The following is an 18,769-nucleotide window of genomic DNA, read 5'->3' as shown; positions in this document are numbered from 1 at the left end:
GACCTATCCTGTTTTCTGCATAGGAGACAAATAATTGGTCCGATTTTCTGAATTGTTTAGTTCTATGCAAATAGTACCTGAGCTGACGATGGACATCCAAAAAATGCAGTTTCTGTTCAGCTCTGTCGGAATAGTTTGGGAAAAAGACTGGTAGGTCTATAGATTGGTTAATGTTGGTTTGAGATACGACTTTGGGGAGAAAGGAAGGGTTAGTTCTTAATGATACCCTGTCCTTATGAAAGACCAAATAAGGGGAACGAATGCAGAGAGCTTGAATCTCGGAAACTCTTCTTGCAGAAGTGACAGCCAGTAAAAATATAGTTTTCCAGGTCAATAATTTCAAAGAACATGAAGCAGACGGTTCGAAAGGAGGTAGTATCAAGGATGCCAACATTAAGTTTAGATCCCATTGCGGAGGAGGATGCCTTATAGGTGGTTTTAGGAGAAAAACTCCTCTCAGAAAGGCCTTGCATAATCTATGAGACATAATGTTATTGTCATGCAAGCCAACATGATAAAATAGCAGCCAGTTGTACTTTGACTGTAGATGACGAGGATCCTGAATGAAAAACCTCCGCCAGGAAATCTAAAACCGAATGTACAGGAGCAGTAAAGGGATCAATATTTCTGGAATTTGCCCAAATAGTTAATGCACGCCACTTGCTAGCATAAACAGTCCTAGTGGACGACTTCAAAGAAGACACTAAAATGTCTCTGACTGAGTCCGAAATCATCGGTAGCCTGGCTAGGGTAGGAAGTGGAGCAAACAAGCAGTGAGGTTGAGAGAATGAATGGCTCGGTGCTGCTGACCCGACTGGTGGATCAAGAGATTCGGAACTGGGTCCAGATGCCAGGGCTGCACCAGAAGGTGACGATGCAGAGACGGAAACCAAATTTGTCGAGGCCAGTATGGGGCAATGAGGATCAACTTGGCTCTCAAAACGGTGGCTTTCTGAATGACTTGTGGAATCAAGGGAAAGGGAGGAAAAGCGTACAGAAGTCCCCGGGGCCAATCCTGGGTTAGAGAGTCTCTCAGGGGTTGGCCTGGAAGGGGAAAGAGAGTGAAAAAATCGGGGCACTTGTTGTTTTGTGGAGTAGCAAAAAGATCGCAACAAGGAGTGCCCCACTTCAGAAAAATCTGATCCACTACAGATTGATTGAGAGACCACTCGTGAGGCATCAGAATGGATCTGCTCAGCCTGTCCGCTAAAAGGTTGGACCTGCCGGGGATGTGCATTGCTATCAGAAACCGCTGAGAAGAGATCGCCCATTGCCAAAGTCTGAGAGCTTCTCGACATAACGGATAGGACCTGGTCCCGCCCTGTTTGTTGATGTACCAGACCACGGACATGTTGTCCGTTTGTACTGCAATAGTCCCCGTGGGAAGAAAGTCGTTGAGGGCTTGCAACAATAAAAGCACTGCTCTCATCTCCAGGACATTTATGTGCAGATGGTATTCTATGGGTTGCCACGTCCCGTGGACCATCCTGCCCTGATAATGCCCCCCCCCACCCGATCAGAGAGGCATCCGTAGTGACTGTGGCAACTGGAGGAGGGGGAATAAAGGGTCGGCCCTGATGAAGAGGGGAAGATATCCACCAGTTCAGATGAGCTCTGCACGACTGTGTGACGAAGATTTTGTGCCTCATCGGGAGACTGTGGTACGACCACTGCGTGAATAGCATCCACTGCAGAAGACGCATGTGGAAGCGAGCCAGTGGTAGAAGAACAATGGCCACAGCCATAAGACCTAGAACCTTCAGTATAAATCTGGCTTTGATCTTGTTGCTTTGCAATAGAAGCCGAACGAATTTTGGATGTCCAGAATTCTTTGATCTGTTAGTCTGGCTAACATTTTGACGGTGTTTAATTCTGCGCCTATAAAGGTGATAGATTGGCAAGGCAGCAGAGAAGATTTTTCGAAATTTACTGAAATTCCCAAACTCCTGCAAAGCTGTAGAGTGTAGTCTCTGGACTGAAGAAGCTGACACTTGGTGGTGGCGGAGAGGAGCCAGTCGTCCAAGTAGGGAAACACCTGGAATCCTTGACGTCTCAGATGAGCTGTGACCACTGCCATGCATTTGGTAAACACTCTGGGGGCTGAAGTGAGGCCAAAGGGCAGTGCTCTGAATTGGTAATGACTGGTCCCTAGCCGAAAGCGGAGAAACCTTCTGGAGCGTCTGTGAATCTTTATGTGATAGTACGCATCCTGAAGGTCTATAGAGCACATCCAGTTGTCCTTGCCCAGAAAGGGCAGAATGGACTGAAGCGTGACCATCCGGAATCTTGCCTTCTTGATAAATCTGTTTAGATTGCTCAGGTCTAATATTGATCTCCAATCTCCCGTCCTTTTGGGGACCAAAAAGAATCTCGAGTAGACGCCGGATCCTACCTGGTCTGCTGGCACAGTCTGGACGGCTCTTTTTTCTAGGAGCTTTGAAACCTCCTGTTCTGCTAAATCCCTTTGACCGGGTGAGATGTCTGGAAGGGATTGTAGAGGTACGGGAAACCTTTCGAAGGGGATTTTGTAACCCTCGGATATGATCGACTGTACCCAACTCTCTTGAGATAGGGATTGCCAGGCTACTGGGTACAGCGAAATCCTTCCCCCGACTGCCTCCAAGGGTGGACAGTCGGGCAACACCTCAGGGATGCTGAAAGGGCTTCTCAGGAAGAGACTCCCTGTTGCCCTGGTTCCGAGGACCCCCCCCCGCCTCTAGGGCGGCGTCTATTATTGTTACCCCCTCTGCCTCTGGGGGTAAACTGACCACGTGCGTCCGGTGTAGCTCCTTGGGCTTTTCGGAACCACATCTTCCCCCCCCTCTGACCCTTGGGATATGGTCTAGGAGTGGTGGAAAACTGGACTCCAACGGCAGAAAGAGTTTTACCGTCCTGCTCACACCTGGTCAAGGTATCCTTCACCTGAGGTCCGAACAAAGCCGAACCATCAAAGGGGGTATTAGTGAAGGACGCCTTAAAGGGGTCCGCAAAATTACAAAGCCGCATCCAGGCTTGGCGTCTAAGAGCAACTCCTGTGCCTGCGGCCCTGCTCGCTCCATCGGCCGCATAGGATATGAGCCGCATGGAGGAGTTAGATATGGAATTCAGGATTGCAAGCTGCGAGGCAATCTTTTCCTGAGCCCCAGCAGCAGAAGGATCCTGGACTACTTCACCCAGTTCTTTGAGAATATCTCGTTGAAGCCTGGTGAAGTGACAAAGATAATTCAGCGAACGCATAGCAAAAGTCGCTGAAGAAAACATCCGCTTTCCATACCTGTCCATGATCCTAGAGTCCTTGTTAGGAGGATGGACAGGTACTGAAGGATCCGCCAGTTCCTTCTTAGTGGCCGCCGCCACCATAGCATCCACAGAGACACCCTTGGAAAGGAACTGTTTGTCCGTAGGGGCTGTGATGAATTTGGATGGTCTCCTGGGGACAGGTTCCACAGAATCTGGAGCCGCCCACGCCTTCCGAGCCACTACCTGCATCAGTGGGTCGAAAGGCGGAGACACCCAGGAGGTGGAGGGTCGGGATCCAAAGCCTCCAGGTATACCGACTCATCCTCAGAGGGGTCAATGGAGGGCCAATTCCCCCTCTGTTTGAGGAGCTCAAGGATGTCTGAAAAGGAGACATCCTCAGAGGGGGACCGTGGGGAACCCTCCGACTCATCTAAGTCGGTATCAGATGTAGTAGACTCAGGGGAGTCCGTGTGTTTCCTCTTACACGTCCTCTTCCGAGGGGGTTCCCCTGCAGGATCAGGAGAAACCTCGGAAGAGGAGGAAATTCCCAATGGGGAAACCTGGGGCGATGGATCCCTGGGCCTGAGAGCAAGAGGCTGGCAAGAGGCGTCTGCAGGCACTGATGAGGGAGGAGCTAGAGGGATGGACCGTTGACCAGGCTCAGAGGCCAGGACACTCCTCATCACCTCAAAGGCTCCCCTCCCCGGGAGGCCGGAATATCCCTGCTCCGAGGAAACAGGAATGCCCGGCTCCACTGAGAGGGAAGGCTCCGAGGCCGATGTCGGCGCCGAGCTTACCAAAGCCGAAGCCCTGAGAGGGAGAGCGGGGTCGGACAAGGGTCCGATGCCACTAGCCCCCTCGGAGCCGACAAGGGAAACCCGACGACCAGATCCCTCCAAGGAAGGTCTCAAGGAGGAGATCGGAGCCAAGGATGACGGAGCCGAAGGATGTATCGGCTCCGGCACCGAAACAGTCGCTGTCCCGAGAAGCTCCGGCTCCAAACTCTGAAGTGGAGTCGGAAGAGGAAGTTCAAGGGGTGAGGCTATAGCCGAAGTCTGTTGAGACGGGCTATGGAGCATTTGGGCCAGTGCCTGAGACTTCAACAGCCTGCTTACCACCCTCTCCAAGTCGTGGTCAGACAGCCTGGAAGATCTCGAAGATCGGCTCCGATGGCTCCGCTCCGACAAAAGAGGAGACCCCGGAGCCGAGTGGATACTCAGTAATGAAGGGGACCGAGATCTCTTTCGGGACGGAGCCATCGGAGCCGAAGTCCCCTGAACTCCAGATGGAGCCGAAGGTTTCTTGGCTCCGATGCTGGATAAAGTGTCGGCTCCAGCCAGAGCCGACAAGGCTACAGTAGATAAGGTATCGGAGCCAGCCGGCACCGAACCCACTACTTTCGAGGCAGATACATCGGTTCCAGCCGGAGCCGATCTCGGCCCGACGGGCCGGAGCCACCGGAGGAGGCTTGGAAACTGAAGCCTGAGCCTTCGGTGGCTTAGAAGGTTTCCCAGACCCTGCTTTAGAGGGAGAACCTTCTGGCTTAAGTAAGCCACGGAGGATAAGTTTATTCCTCCTCTCCTGCAGGACTCTCTGGCTAAAGGAGTGACACAAAGCACAGGAGTCCTGCAGGTGCAAAGGCCCCAGGCAATAAACACAAGAAGTGTGACCGTCTGTCAGAGACATTTTCTGACAGCACGAGTCACACTTCTTGAAGCCTGAGACCTTGCCTTCCCTAGACATATCCTAGGAGGAAGTAACACACACAAACCCCAACAAACACACAAAATTAATCCCCTACACACAACACACAGGAAGGGATTAACAACTGGGGTTTTAGGCCTAACTAAAACTTTACACTAAAGGTTTAAAAAGGTTATAAAAGGTTATAAAAGTTTGAAAAAACAAGGGAATAGGGTGGGCTGTAAATCTACTACAGACTATACTATGACTAAAAGGGGAAAATAAAACCCTAACTAAGCTTTTCTTTCTTTGACAAGAAATTCACTTACCTCTGCTGGTAAAGGAGACCTCTTTCGCTAAGCGGCAAACGAGATCTGGGGTAGTTCCGCCTTGCATCATGGGATATAGGGTTGCCTCGAGCTGGTAAAAGGAGTTCCTAAGCTAAAGCAAGTGCCGAGTCGGAGCCGAGGATCGGCTCCGAACCCATCCAGCAAGAATGAAGGCGAGATTGACAACTTGACATCTAAGTTTTGGTTATTGACAAGTTGCACTAATGTAGTATCTGCTGCTTTAAGATTCAGTCCAGGTCACATGATTATGCCTTATTTACTGAACAAGATGCGGAGACCTCCCAAACAAGAAGTGCATAACTGCAGAAACAAGAAAGGCATTTTCTAAAATTCAAAAGCCATAGAACCACAGGAGATCCTGTTTGGCTAATTCCAAAGGTAACATAAGTACAGAAGCTGCAGAATTTATTGCTTTGCTTGCTGAAGGACTCCTTTGGGACAGAACTCAAATTTATGTATCAAAATCATTGCTTGTAAGAACTTTTGAACCTGAAGCCAGATTTAGTAAAGGCACAGTATATCTTTGGACTAGAGGCGTGTTTTTTTTTTTTTTTTTACTTTAAATGTTAGATAGATATGTCTAAACATGTTCTGCCTTTTGAATATTTTACTTTCAGCTTCTTAGAAAAAGCTTTCTATTGTTTGCATATTTGCTCTCTGAAAAGAAAAGCTTCAAACTTATTTATTTCAAGAAAATAATTCTATTGTTTAACTTAAAATACTTGTAGTAAATGTTATATTTATGAGCTTGTGGGTTTATACATTTCACCCATGTACCAAACTGTGGTGTTCATCCCTGTAAAAGTGACTGCTCAGAGCCAGTTGTAACCATTTGAATATTTAAAGACTGGTTTATTTTTAAGAGTAAACAGGAAAGGTGTACTTTTTGTTTAACAGGTGGCACTGTAACTTAAATGAAGTTGGTGCTGGAGCATCTCCATGTAACCCCCTACTCTGGGAAACACTACAAATATTTTAAGTTAAAACTTTTGGTAAAATTGTAGGCAGTGGGTTCAGTATAAGGTGGTTGATATCCATGAAAGCTAGTGATCACAAGTTCATAGGTTTGTACCACTGGGATCTTTATAAACCTTAGGATACAAGATACAAGATTATCACAAAACGCCAACTTTAATAAACGGAAGCTTTCGGGTACTCTACCCTTCATCAGCATATACAAACATATTCTAACCACTTTTATATAGAGGTTCAGTTAATGTCACATGTTTACACCAGCCACTAAAATCACATTAATAAAATTATATAAAGCTATTTGGTTTTAAAACGTGCCATACATTATATTCTGCATTTAAAACACAATAATGTGCATTTAAACCATGAAACTAAAATAAAAACATAAAAAATGTATATATTCAAAATATATACTTATATATATTCTAAACAATTCTATTCATCACAAGTTATCATACTGTCTTTATAAACCTAACAGGGCAACCCAACCCAGTTTTCTCCTTGAGTGCAATGGACGCCTATATGGTGTGGGTATATTAGTTAGGAGGTAGAAAGGGTTATGTGGGGAAGGGTAAATTAGTTTGGGATTAGTTAACTTACTGTCACTCTCTGTCCATCAGTGACATCAGGGTCAGACCGGGGATGAAGTTATGATTTCCCATCCAATGATAAAAATTTCACTTGAAAAAGGTTGAGGATGAACTCCACTTCATGTGGATTAGGAGCCTGTTCCATAGTGTGGGGAGATCCTTTGAGACACATATCGGTCTCTCCAGCATGTTCTATTTATGTCACAGGCAAAGTATAGGTCCTTCTATCTAGTGTCCCTGATGCTGCTTGTTTCGTGAATGTGCAGGAGATCCACAAGAGCTGGATCTAAGGGTGCCTTATAACTGTCTCTCAGTGACCTTTAGGAGACTGAGTACATAGACAGGGCTTTAAGGCGATCTGTGTACGACAAGGTATTCATAACTTGGATTGTCCTGGTAAGAAACCTTTGAGGGCATTCCAAGTGTTGCAGGTGCCTGGTTAGGTGCAATTCAAAGGGGGCATTTGTAGCTCTGCAGTGTAAAACTAATCTGAGTGTTACAGATGCTGGCCATTACAAAAGGCAGTAGTGCATATTTACCACACGCACTCTTATGGCCAACAGCTCTTTGTACATTAACTGCAATTAGTGGTGGGAATTGGACCACTACTGCTGGTTTTCTCACTCAAATGCTAGTAGATATGTTAAGAAAGTTAAAGTGCAAGGCCCCTGAAGGCAGCAGGTGGGATTTGTATGCCCATTCATCACAATTAACACTTCTGATTTTCATCTAAGAGTGGTGTTCCTGTTGAGCGTCAGAAAGTGTTGCTACACAGTGCTGGAAAAAACATTTCTGCATTGATATGACATATGAGCCTGGTTTGAGACTATGTACATCTTTTATATATGCTTGAGTCAGTAGCATGGAAATGGAAAAAAATATATAATAAATGGAATGGCACTATAGGAATGTGGGCAATATGGTCAAATGTTAGTTTTTAATGTCCTACCTTCCAACATTGAATATGATCTGCAATGAGGCTCCTTCTAGCCTCACCTATGACTAGGTGAGACTTCTGTGCTTCAGGAGCTACGTTATATTTGATAAGCAATATGTTTCTGACTCCGGAACAATGAAAGTGACTCAAGTAGAAAGTAGAACGCCAAACATTAGTATCATGAAACTAATGCCCTTATACAGGACTACTTACCCAGAGTCTAAACTATATACTTTTAATTTAAAGTTAATTTACTGTTTCTGCCTAGGTAACATATGCCCATGTTATTGTGCTGTTTGTTACTTTAAGTTATAAAACTGCAGTTTTCCAAAAATGCAAATGTTTCTTAAAAGTAACATGGGTTAGCTCTGCACATTTGAGTTTTCACCTGAAACACTCACATCACTTAATCCTCTGAAGACAGGAATACACTTATTCAAGAAGACAGCAAAAATCGAAGTGAAGGTATAACCCAAAATACCCCTCCTCCAAGTCAAAGAGGACAAAATCAAAAACAGAAGATACAAAACTTAAAGAACCTCCACAATACAATCAATTTCAGAGTAATATGAAAGCTTCTTTAAAGTGTGACTGACAAATATTAATGTATTAAATGGTGCTTTGTTCAGCAATCAAATGAAAATTCAATTGAGCGGCTAAACATCGAATCATATGCATCGAAAGTTGATTTACCGGATATTCATTTCAGTAAACAAGTGAGACAGGGAAAGTGACTAGTCGTACAACACTTCCCCTTCTGCCCTTTTCCCTACTGTAGTGCAGTCTTGGAGTTGGTATATATAGTTGGGGGGTGGGGTGTGGGGGCATGAAGCCTCTCAACTTGGTGGGTTTGAAATACTTCATTGTGCGAGACCTGGAAGTGTTGGAGAACTAGTTACTTCCCCATCTCACTCGTTCGCTGAAATGAACATTCAGTAAGTGAACTTTCTATGTTTAGCTTAGCCACTCAATTGAAGTTTCATTTGATGGCAGAATACAGACCCATATAAAAATAAGCAGGACACCAGAAGTACTGCAGAAAGTTAAAATCAAGTAGGATCTTCCAAGAAAACATGGATATCATTCGGCTTTATACAGTTTACTAAAGTTGCCACTAGCCTCTTAAAAGCTTTATGGTTGACACTCATCTCTTGTTTTGCCACTCTCTCTGGAATAAAAACATCTTACTTCAGTCATTCCTGAGCAGGTTAACTACATGGTTTTCCATTTGTGAAAATGAATCCAGACTTGGTGGAAGGAATTAGTAAAATGAATCATTTTAAACATATTTAACAGTCAAGTCACAGCCTGCATATGGAATTAAGTAATTAAGTACTAATGCAAAAAAAATAAGGACAATTAAAAATGACAATTTATTACAACCTTAATTTATTACTTGCTATTACACTTATAAAAATAAGGGCATCCATGGGTTCACCATCACTACAAGAATTAATAAATTTCCTCCTAGAAAATAACTTCAATATTAAAATATTATTTTGAACTCCGTAACTTAGGAATTTTCAAAACTGAAAACCCAGTTGTGACATTTACTTTGGAAAACAGAAATAATTTTTAACTAAAAAATAAGGACTATTGATGTCTAATGTAACTGCTTCATCCAGGAAATTGGAAAATGATTTAAATAGCTCTTGGTTACTGTTGATATTTGTTAACCATTTACCTTACCTCAGCATCAAAAATTTGTCTGTAGACTTTCCCACTAGGAACAACACGTATTTCGCCCATCATTGTTCAATAAGTCATATAAAACAGGCAAAGAACATGTATAGATGTGTTTTTTTCATGGGTCCACATGAACATCCTATTTGTAAAAACAGAGTTAAAAAGAAAATCAGTCCCAATGACACTTCCACAAACCACTTCTAACATCATATTTACATACTCTAGGAACACTAAAAACCCAAGAATGCTTTCTTCCAAAGGAATTCCCCAACTTATTTAGCAAAATGTAAGGCAACTGCTGATCAGGTCTTCAACTATTGACTTATCTGAAAATAAGCATACAAGATAGCATACGAAGACACTAAATATTTTAATTATGTGTAAAGAAGTTGCTCCCAAATGCAGGGAATTGTGCTCCTACATTCTCCAGCAAAACTCCTAATCAATTGCAAGGTGACAATTTTAGAGGAATGGGATAATCCCCACCTGAAGTGACCATCATCAGAAAAAGAAATTTGAAAATATTATTGCTGATGTGTGGCTTCCATCCAATTAGCTAGAAGTCCAGAACTGACTCAAAGAATATATATGTGTCAGTTTTTAAACTTGAAATAATGCTTAACTCCCGAGTTCACATTTTAGAATGAACTGTTCTATTTTGATAAGTTTGCATATTTATATTTATCGTGCATAAATATATCTGCAATTATCAGTGTAGGTGTGAATAGTTTATTTATCTACATCCATCCTTTGGTAACTGGGAAAGTCCAGTTGAGCGAAAGGAGACCATTTTCAGTGGTGGCCTGGGGAGAAAAGCTCCACAACAGACTCAGAACATTTAAACGGCAGTTGATGAGTCATTGGGGAAAGCCTCACAACAGATTAAATATTTTTCAAGGAGGTGGGAAGAAAGGCTCCACAAACACACAGAAAAATAATTTATAATAGCTGATGAATAACAATACACAAGGGGAGAAAAACCTCACAACAGATAAAACACTTTACAATATATTGAGGTGTCCTTTATATACAACATTTTAAGACCCCCACAACAGACTGAAATACATTTATAAAATTTGAGAAATTGTGATCAAAGATACAACATTTACTGCAAGTAGCAAGACACTGTGTATGTGTCATATATATATATATATATATATATATATATATATATATATATATATATATATATGGGTCCCCTTCACATGGTCGACAGTTCATATGATTGACACTCATTTGGTCGACAGTTCATTTGGTCGACAAGCAGATTTTCCCCCTTCCCCAATATTGTGCAACCCTGGAGTTGATATATATAGTTGGGGGGGGGGGGGCAAAGAAAATGCTTGTCGATCAAATGAACTGTCGACCAAATAAACTGTTGACCATATGAACTGTCGACCATGTCAGGTAGACCCATATATATATATATATATATATATATATATATATATATATATATATACACACACACACACACACACACACACACACACACACACAGTTTATATTCATCTATTTCTCTCTCTCTCTATATATATATATATATATATATATATATATATATATATATGTGTGTGTGTGTGTGTGTGTACATTGGTATATATGTATGCATATATATGCATGTAGGTGTATGTGTGTATATATATATATATATATATATATATATATATATATATATATATATTTTTTTTTTTTTTTTTTTTGCGGGTCGATATCGTGTAGTCAAAGTATGAGAACTTCAAACTTGATATGGTTGAAACCATAAGTTCGAAGTTGTCATACTTCGATTGAAATAAATAAATAAATAAATAAAAACGAATGTACCTGAGGGTTGTAAGCAGGAAATTTTCCCTTTACTGCACTGTAGTACGACCTTGGTGTTGGTATATTTACAGAGCGGGGGTGTGGGGGCACAGCCCCCCACGTGATGGGTGCAGGGGGGGGCTTGCCCCCCTGCATACAACCTTTTATTTTACCTTTTTTTTTTTACACAGTCGAAGTTCTGTAACTTCAGACATATGTGTTCGTACATATGGTAGTCGAAGTTACAGAACTTCGACTATGTGATATACACCCTATATATGCAAATATATACACATATACACACACACATATATATATATATATATATATATATATATATATATATATATATTAGCATAAAAATGGAAAGAGACCACCACGAAGGATTCACTGTTTATTAGAAAGAAAATAACATAAAAGATGAGCGCTTTCGCATGCACTACTGCATGCTTCTTCAGATCTAATACACAAAGGAGCAAGCTTCATTTATATACCTAGCTAAAGTAGCTACTCCTACCAAAAAATCAATTGGTCAATTAAACAATTAATCAATCAGTACACTCCTTACAATGAATACAACTGCATCTATAGTATTCATCCAATGTTAAAAAAGTAGTATATATACATATTTTTAGTACCAAACCCACTTAAAAACCACTTAAAAACTCCTTAAAAACTTAGGAGCTTACTATCTAGCAATTAAATTGTGTCATGAAACAAAAAAATCAAAAAAAGCTCATAAAAAAGCTCATAAAAACACTACAAATGACTCCACAGCCCCTAAAGTACTAGGAAATCTTAGTTAAAAACAACATCAGGCATAGTGGATGAGCAATATTAAACAGCAATGCTGGTGTATATAAGTTCAGGCAGAAAACTGGCCTGTAACTAAATACATAAGAACTAAATACATACAAACATCTTTCTAATAAATAGCGTTATATGCATTATACATATTATATACAGTACTGGTATATACAGAGATAGATGCAAAACACAAACTTAGAGAATACTTAAAATAAGTATGTTATGTCAACCTTGCAAAAAAGGAGGCTGAAACACAAGTGTGGAAATATTCCTGCATGTACATAAATATAAATATGTGTATAGAGGTACATATGCAAGTATATAACTAACATCACTGAAAGTAGTGGTGTTGCTATCATGATGTGTAAAAAATCAGGATGGTTAAATACAACACCCAAGTGTCTATATGAACTCTAGATGAAATGCCTCAAAAAAGGGGGTCACAAAGCCTCACTAATCAATATTATCTGGAAGTAAAGTTTAATGTCATGTAGAGATGAATGTGAAAAAGGAGCACCTCCTATAGATGGCCACTGATGCTAGAAAGTACATGGAATCATAGTACGGGCCAGAGCTGGCACAAGATGAAATGTAAGAAAGTAAGTTATCTCCTCATCTTCAATGCTGATCTGATACTAACATATAAGTTGAGGCCTGGGGGATGATGTGCCTTCAATCTAAGAATCCAACTCAGTTCTAAGTTTTCTAATTCACAAAAGTTGTCTCCTTTTCTAACATCAGGACATTTCTTTTGTAGAACTTTAAAACCAAAAGTATGTCCTGGAGATTCCAGGATGTGTTTGGCTAAGGCATTCTTAGTGTCAGATTTTTTGATTTCATATATATGCTCATAGATCCTGTCCTTGAGCCATCTCGTGGTCATACCTACATAGAAGGCTTTACATGACCTACAACTGGCCATGTAAATAATATTCATATCATCACAGCTGGCCGTATGTTTAGGTTCAAAGGTATATTTCAGAGTAGGGTGTGTAAAAGATTGTGTGGGAGAAATCCAAGTACACATATTACATCTACCACATGGGTAGGTACCCAATCTCTGCTGACTCAAGGCTGTATGTTGAATAGATCCACCTAGTTTTTCTATGCATAGGATTCTCTTGAGGCTCTTACAATTCCTATATGTGAAGGTTGGATGGGGGCCAACTATCTTGGTGATATCTCTATCAGTTGTAAGGATATTCCAGTTCTTAGTAATGATCTCTATTATGTTTTTAATATCACTGGTGAAATTCAGGATAACATTAACCCTGTGTGTATTGTACATATAAGGGGCAGATCCAAAAGGCCTCATAGACTTTCCTTTTTCTATATTAAATTCATCCCTACTTACAAACGCTTTCTTAATCATGTGTATCATCTCAGGATCATATCCTCTATCAAGGAACAACTGTTCCAACTTCTGATATTCTAGCAATAACATCTCTGAATTATCACATAACCTGTTGATCCTAGTGAACTGACTCTTGACAATATTCCTAAATGTGAATCTGGGATGCATGCTATCAAACCTGAGGATATTATTCTTCCAACATGGTTTTCTGTATAGAGTAGTAGATAGTCCCCCATCCATGTTTTTACTGATGGTAACATCTAGAAAATGTACATGAGTACCTGAAAAGTCTATAGTGAACCTTAAGAAATCTGTCGTCAATTCAAGCTCTTCAATAAAGGCATGGAGCTCTGAGACCGTCCCCTTCCACAAGAGAATATCATCCACAAACCTTCTGTAAAGAAGTACTTTGGAGAAGCTAGAGTGTTGGAATAAACATGAGGACTCCCAGAAATGTACAACCAGGTTGGCATAGGTGTTAGCGCAAGGAGTCCCCATGGCTACACCCCATTGCTGTAGGAAATGCTGTTCCCTATACATAAGTACATTGTATTTAAGGACTAAATCCAAAAGGGTGTTCAATAACACTTGTTCATTCCTACTAATACTGCTGATATGATTCAATATATACCTAATGGCTTCCTGTCCATAGTCATTAGGAATGGAAGTGAACAGGCTCTTAACATCCAATGTAACCAATAAACTTGAGTCAAGATCCAGCCCATTAACGTCCTTCAAGTCGCCCAACAGTTGACATGTGTCTCTAAGTATAGTGGGTATGTCAGACACCACAGGCCTCAACTTTTTCTCTATGTAGCGAGAGATATTTTCCGTGACCCAACCATTCCCTACTACAATTGGGCGTAAAGGAGGGGGAAAAATCCCTTTGTGAACCTTGGGAAGTCCTTTAATGTAGGGTGTCTTAGGATGTTCTACAAAAAGGAAAGAATATAGCTCTTGATCTATCTGTCTGCCCATCATTAAGTCATATAATTCTTGGTGGACATTATAAATGTGTCGCTGTACAGCTTCCTTATTAATACTCTTGTAAGTCTCAGCATCTTCTAACAGCTCATTCATGCTCATAACATAGTCACACGTATTCAGCAAGACAATACCCCCCCCCCTTTGTCAGCCGGTTTGACAATGACTTCTTTGTTATGAACCAAAGAATGCACAGATTCCCATTCGTCTTGATTCATGTTAAAAAATAAAGCACTTCTCCTATCTTTAGAATAATAGTAGAGGTATAAATCCTGTTCACAGGCTTTGACAAAACAATCCAACATGGGGTGTAGTGTTGGAGTGAAAGTGCTCTTCTTCTTAAACATATTAGGGACCATAGCAGGTGTGTCTAATGGTGAAGACATACTTTTACTATAAAACAACTTCAAAGACACAGCTCTTACAAATTTTCTGAGATCAATAAACGTTTCATTAAGCTTACTGACCTGTGCAGGAATATAGGACAGTCCTCTATTTAAAACTGTAATGTCCGTTACTGACAATTCTAAACTGGAAAAGTTAAACACCAAAGAGTTTATTCCCTCAATCGTCCTCTCCTCGTCTGCGGCTCTCCCGACAGCTTCCTCTTTGTTCTTCCTCTGCTTCGCGATCTGTCCCCCGTCGTTCTGTTGAATTGAACAGGTAGGGGCAAAAAACGCTCTATACTATCTTGAATCTTCGGTTTAGCTCCCATAAGATGATGCGAATGTAGCGCCAATTGATTGGGAGGTGGAGTATCTGTTGCATCTGAATGGATAGTTCTGACGCTTTCAAAGAGTGCATTAAAGGGGCAATGTGTGCTGGTCCCGATGAAGGATTCAGAGAATTCTCGCCAGTGGATGTCTCATTGTTGTACCTCTCTTGATTTTGTGATGCTCTGGGCCAAACAAAAACTTGTCCGTTAGAGAAGTCCCGATAATCTCTGAGGAGTTTACGCGTCTTGACCTGTTGCAACCTGTCACTATATGAACTGATTTGTTCATAGAGGTTATCTAACCTCTTAAGGAAAATCTCCCCTTTAAATTTAGACACAATGTCACTGTTAAGTTGATCCGCTTTGACTGCTAGCTCTTTCTCCATAGGTGAAAAGTATTCAAGTAACAACTCAATGTATTTATGACTGAGTTCCAAATTAAGCCTCTGCCAACTTTTAAGTAGTTCGGCATGCTGGTTACCGTATGAGGGCATGCATAGCACCCTCATACCCCGAGGAACCACTTTAAAATGTTGGCATGCCTCCAAATGTCTACGTTGCCAAATGAGGCGATGAAGCTTGTATAAGCAGTTCTCTAGTTCTTTAAAGCTAGCATTGAAATCAGAAATATCATTAACATTTTCAGATGCTGGTAGTGTAGCAGTCGCTAACTCCATACCTAGTAAGGGATTGTCCTTGTTCTCAATAAGAGTGTTCCATCTTCGATTCATATTGAGTCTTTCTGGTACGTAATCAAGTTCAACTGATGATCCTTCCATAATGTGGAGTCAGGAACAGCAACCAAAACCAAACTGATAAACCTTAAAGCAGTCCTGGCTCCTAAAGGTCTCTTCCAACGAAAAACAAATCCAATAGCATAAAAATGGAAAGAGACCACCACGAAGGATTCACTGTTTATTAGAAAGAAAATAACATAAAAGATGAGCGCTTTCGCATGCACTACTGCATGCTTCTTCAGATCTAATACACAAAGGAGCAAGCTTCATTTATATACCTAGCTAAAGTAGCTACTCCTACCAAAAAATCAATTGGTCAATTAAACAATTAAGCAATTAATCAATCAGTACACTCCTTACAATGAATACAACTGCATCTATAGTATTCATCCAATGTTAAAAAAGTAGTATATATACATATTTTTAGTACCAAACCCACTTAAAAACCACTTAAAAACTCCTTAAAAACTTAGGAGCTTACTATCTAGCAATTAAATTGTGTCATGAAACAAAAAACTCATAAAAAAGCTCATAAAAACACTACAAATGACTCCACAGCCCCTAAAGTACTAGGAAATCTTAGTTAAAAACAACATCAGGCATAGTGGATGAGCAATATTAAACAGCAATGCTGGTGTATATAAGTTCAGGCAGAAAACTGGCCTGTAACTAAATGCATAAGAACTAAATACATACAAACATCTTTCTAATAAATAGCGTTATATGCATTATACATATTATATACAGTACTGGTATATAGAGAGATAGATGCAAAACACAAACTTAGAGAATACTTAAAATGCTTAAAATAAGTATGTTATATCAACCTTGCAAAAAAGGAGGCTGAAACACAAGTGTGGAAATATTCCTGCATGTACATAAATATAAATATGTGTATAGAGGTACATATGCAAGTATATAACTAACATCACTGAAAGCAGTGGTGTTGCTATCATGATGTGTAAAAAATCAGGATGGTTAAATACAACACCCAAGTGTCTATATGAACTCTAGATGAAATGCCTCAAAAAAGGGGGTCACAAAGCCTCACTAATCAATATTATCTGGAAGTAAAGTTTAATGTCATGTAGAGATGAATGTGAAAAAGGAGCACCTCCTATAGATGGCCACTGATGCTAGAAAGTACATGGAATCATAGTACGGGCCAGAGCTGGCACAAGATGAAATGTAAGAAAGTAAGTTATCTCCTCATCTTCAATGCTGATCTGATACTAACATATAAGTTGAGGCCTGGGGGATGATGTGCCTTCAATCTAAGAATCCAACTCAGTTCTGAGTTTTCTAATTCACAAATGTTGTCTCCTTTTCTAACATCAGGACATTTCTTTTGTAGAACTTTAAAACCAAAAGTATGTCCTGGAGATTCCAGGATGTGTTTGGCTAAGGCATTCTTAGTGTCAGATTTTTTGATTTCATATATATGCTCATAGATCCTGTCCTTGAGCCATCTCGTGGTCATACCTACATAGAAGGCTTTACATGACCTACAATTGGCCATGTAAATAATATTCATATCATCACAGCTGGCCGTATGTTTAGGTTCAAAGGTATATTTCAGAGTAGGGTGTGTAAAAGATTGTGTGGGAGAAATCCAAGTACACATATTACATCTACCACATGGGTAGGTACCCAATCTCTGCTGACTCAAGGCTGCATGTTGAATAGATCCACCTAGTGTTTCTATGCATAGGATTCTCTTGAGGCTCTTACAATTCCTATATGTGAAGGTTGGATGGGGGCCAACTATCTTGGTGATATCTCTATCAGTTGTAAGGATATTCCAGTTCTTAGTAATGATCTCTATTATGTTTTTAATATCACTGGTGAAATTCAGGATAACATTAACCCTGTGTGTATTGTACATATAAGGGGCAGATCCAAAAGGCCTCATAGACTTTCCTTTTTCTATATTAAATTCATCCCTACTTACAAACGCTTTCTTAATCATGTGTATCATCTCAGGATCATATCCTCTATCAAGGAACAACTGTTCCAACTTCTGATATTCTACCAATAACATCTCTGAATTATCACATAACCTGTTGATCCTAGTGAACTGACTCTTGACAATATTCCTAAATGTGAATCTGGGATGCATGCTATCAAACCTGAGGATATTATTCTTCCAACATGGTTTTCTGTATAGAGTAGTAGATAGTCCCCCATCCATGTTTTTACTGATGGTAACATCTAGAAAATGTACATGAGTACCTGAAAAGTCTATAGTGAACCTTAAGAAATCTGTCGTCAATTCAAGCTCTTCAATAAAGGCATGGAGCTCTGAGACCGTCCCCTTCCACAAGAGGAGAATATCATCCACAAACCTTCTGTAAAGAAGTACTTTGGAGAAGCTAGAGTGTTGGAATAAACATGAGGACTCCCAGAAATGTACAACCAGGTTGGCATAGGTGTTAGCGCAAGGAGTCCCCATGGCTACACCCCATTGCTGTAGGAAATGCTGTTCCCTATACATAAGTACATTGTATTTAAGGACTAAATCCAAAAGGGTGTTCAATAACACTTGTTCATTCCTACTAATACTGCTGATATGATTCAATATATACCTAATGGCTTCCTGTCCATAGTCATTAGGAATGGAAGTGAACAGGCTCTTAACATCCAATGTAACCAATAAACTTGAGTCAAGATCCAGCCCATTAACCTCCTTCAAGTCGCCCAACAGTTGACATGTGTCTCTAAGTATAGTGGGTATGTCAGACACCACCGTGAATATATATTCACTTCATAACACTGAAAGCTCAAAACACTGAAACTCAAAACACTGAAAACACATATCATACATATATGAATTTAAACAACAAATCATAGCACTTTCCACCAAGTGTAAGCAGGGGGCATGCCCCCCTGTGCCCCCCACACCCCCTGCTAC

General features: G+C 40.6%; 1 protein-coding gene across 1 annotated transcript in view; it reads right to left on the bottom strand.

The window, feature by feature from the left end:
• CCDC180 (coiled-coil domain containing 180) overlaps window positions 1-18,769 on the bottom strand; it is a 2,826,277-nt gene that overhangs the window by 2,770,334 nt on the left and 37,174 nt on the right. The window contains exon 2 of the mRNA XM_044058396.1: window positions 9,462-9,597. Coding sequence (XP_043914331.1) covers window positions 9,462-9,524 — 63 coding nt within the window. The 5' untranslated portion in view covers window positions 9,525-9,597. The remainder of the gene's footprint in view (window positions 1-9,461; window positions 9,598-18,769) is intronic.

Source organism: Protopterus annectens, chromosome 16.part0 (genome assembly GCF_019279795.1).
Source record: "Protopterus annectens isolate FY-2018-M chromosome 16.part0, PAN1.0, whole genome shotgun sequence".
Classification (NCBI taxonomy): domain Eukaryota; kingdom Metazoa; phylum Chordata; order Ceratodontiformes; family Protopteridae; genus Protopterus; species Protopterus annectens.
This window is presented reverse-complemented; position numbering and strand designations above follow the sequence as displayed.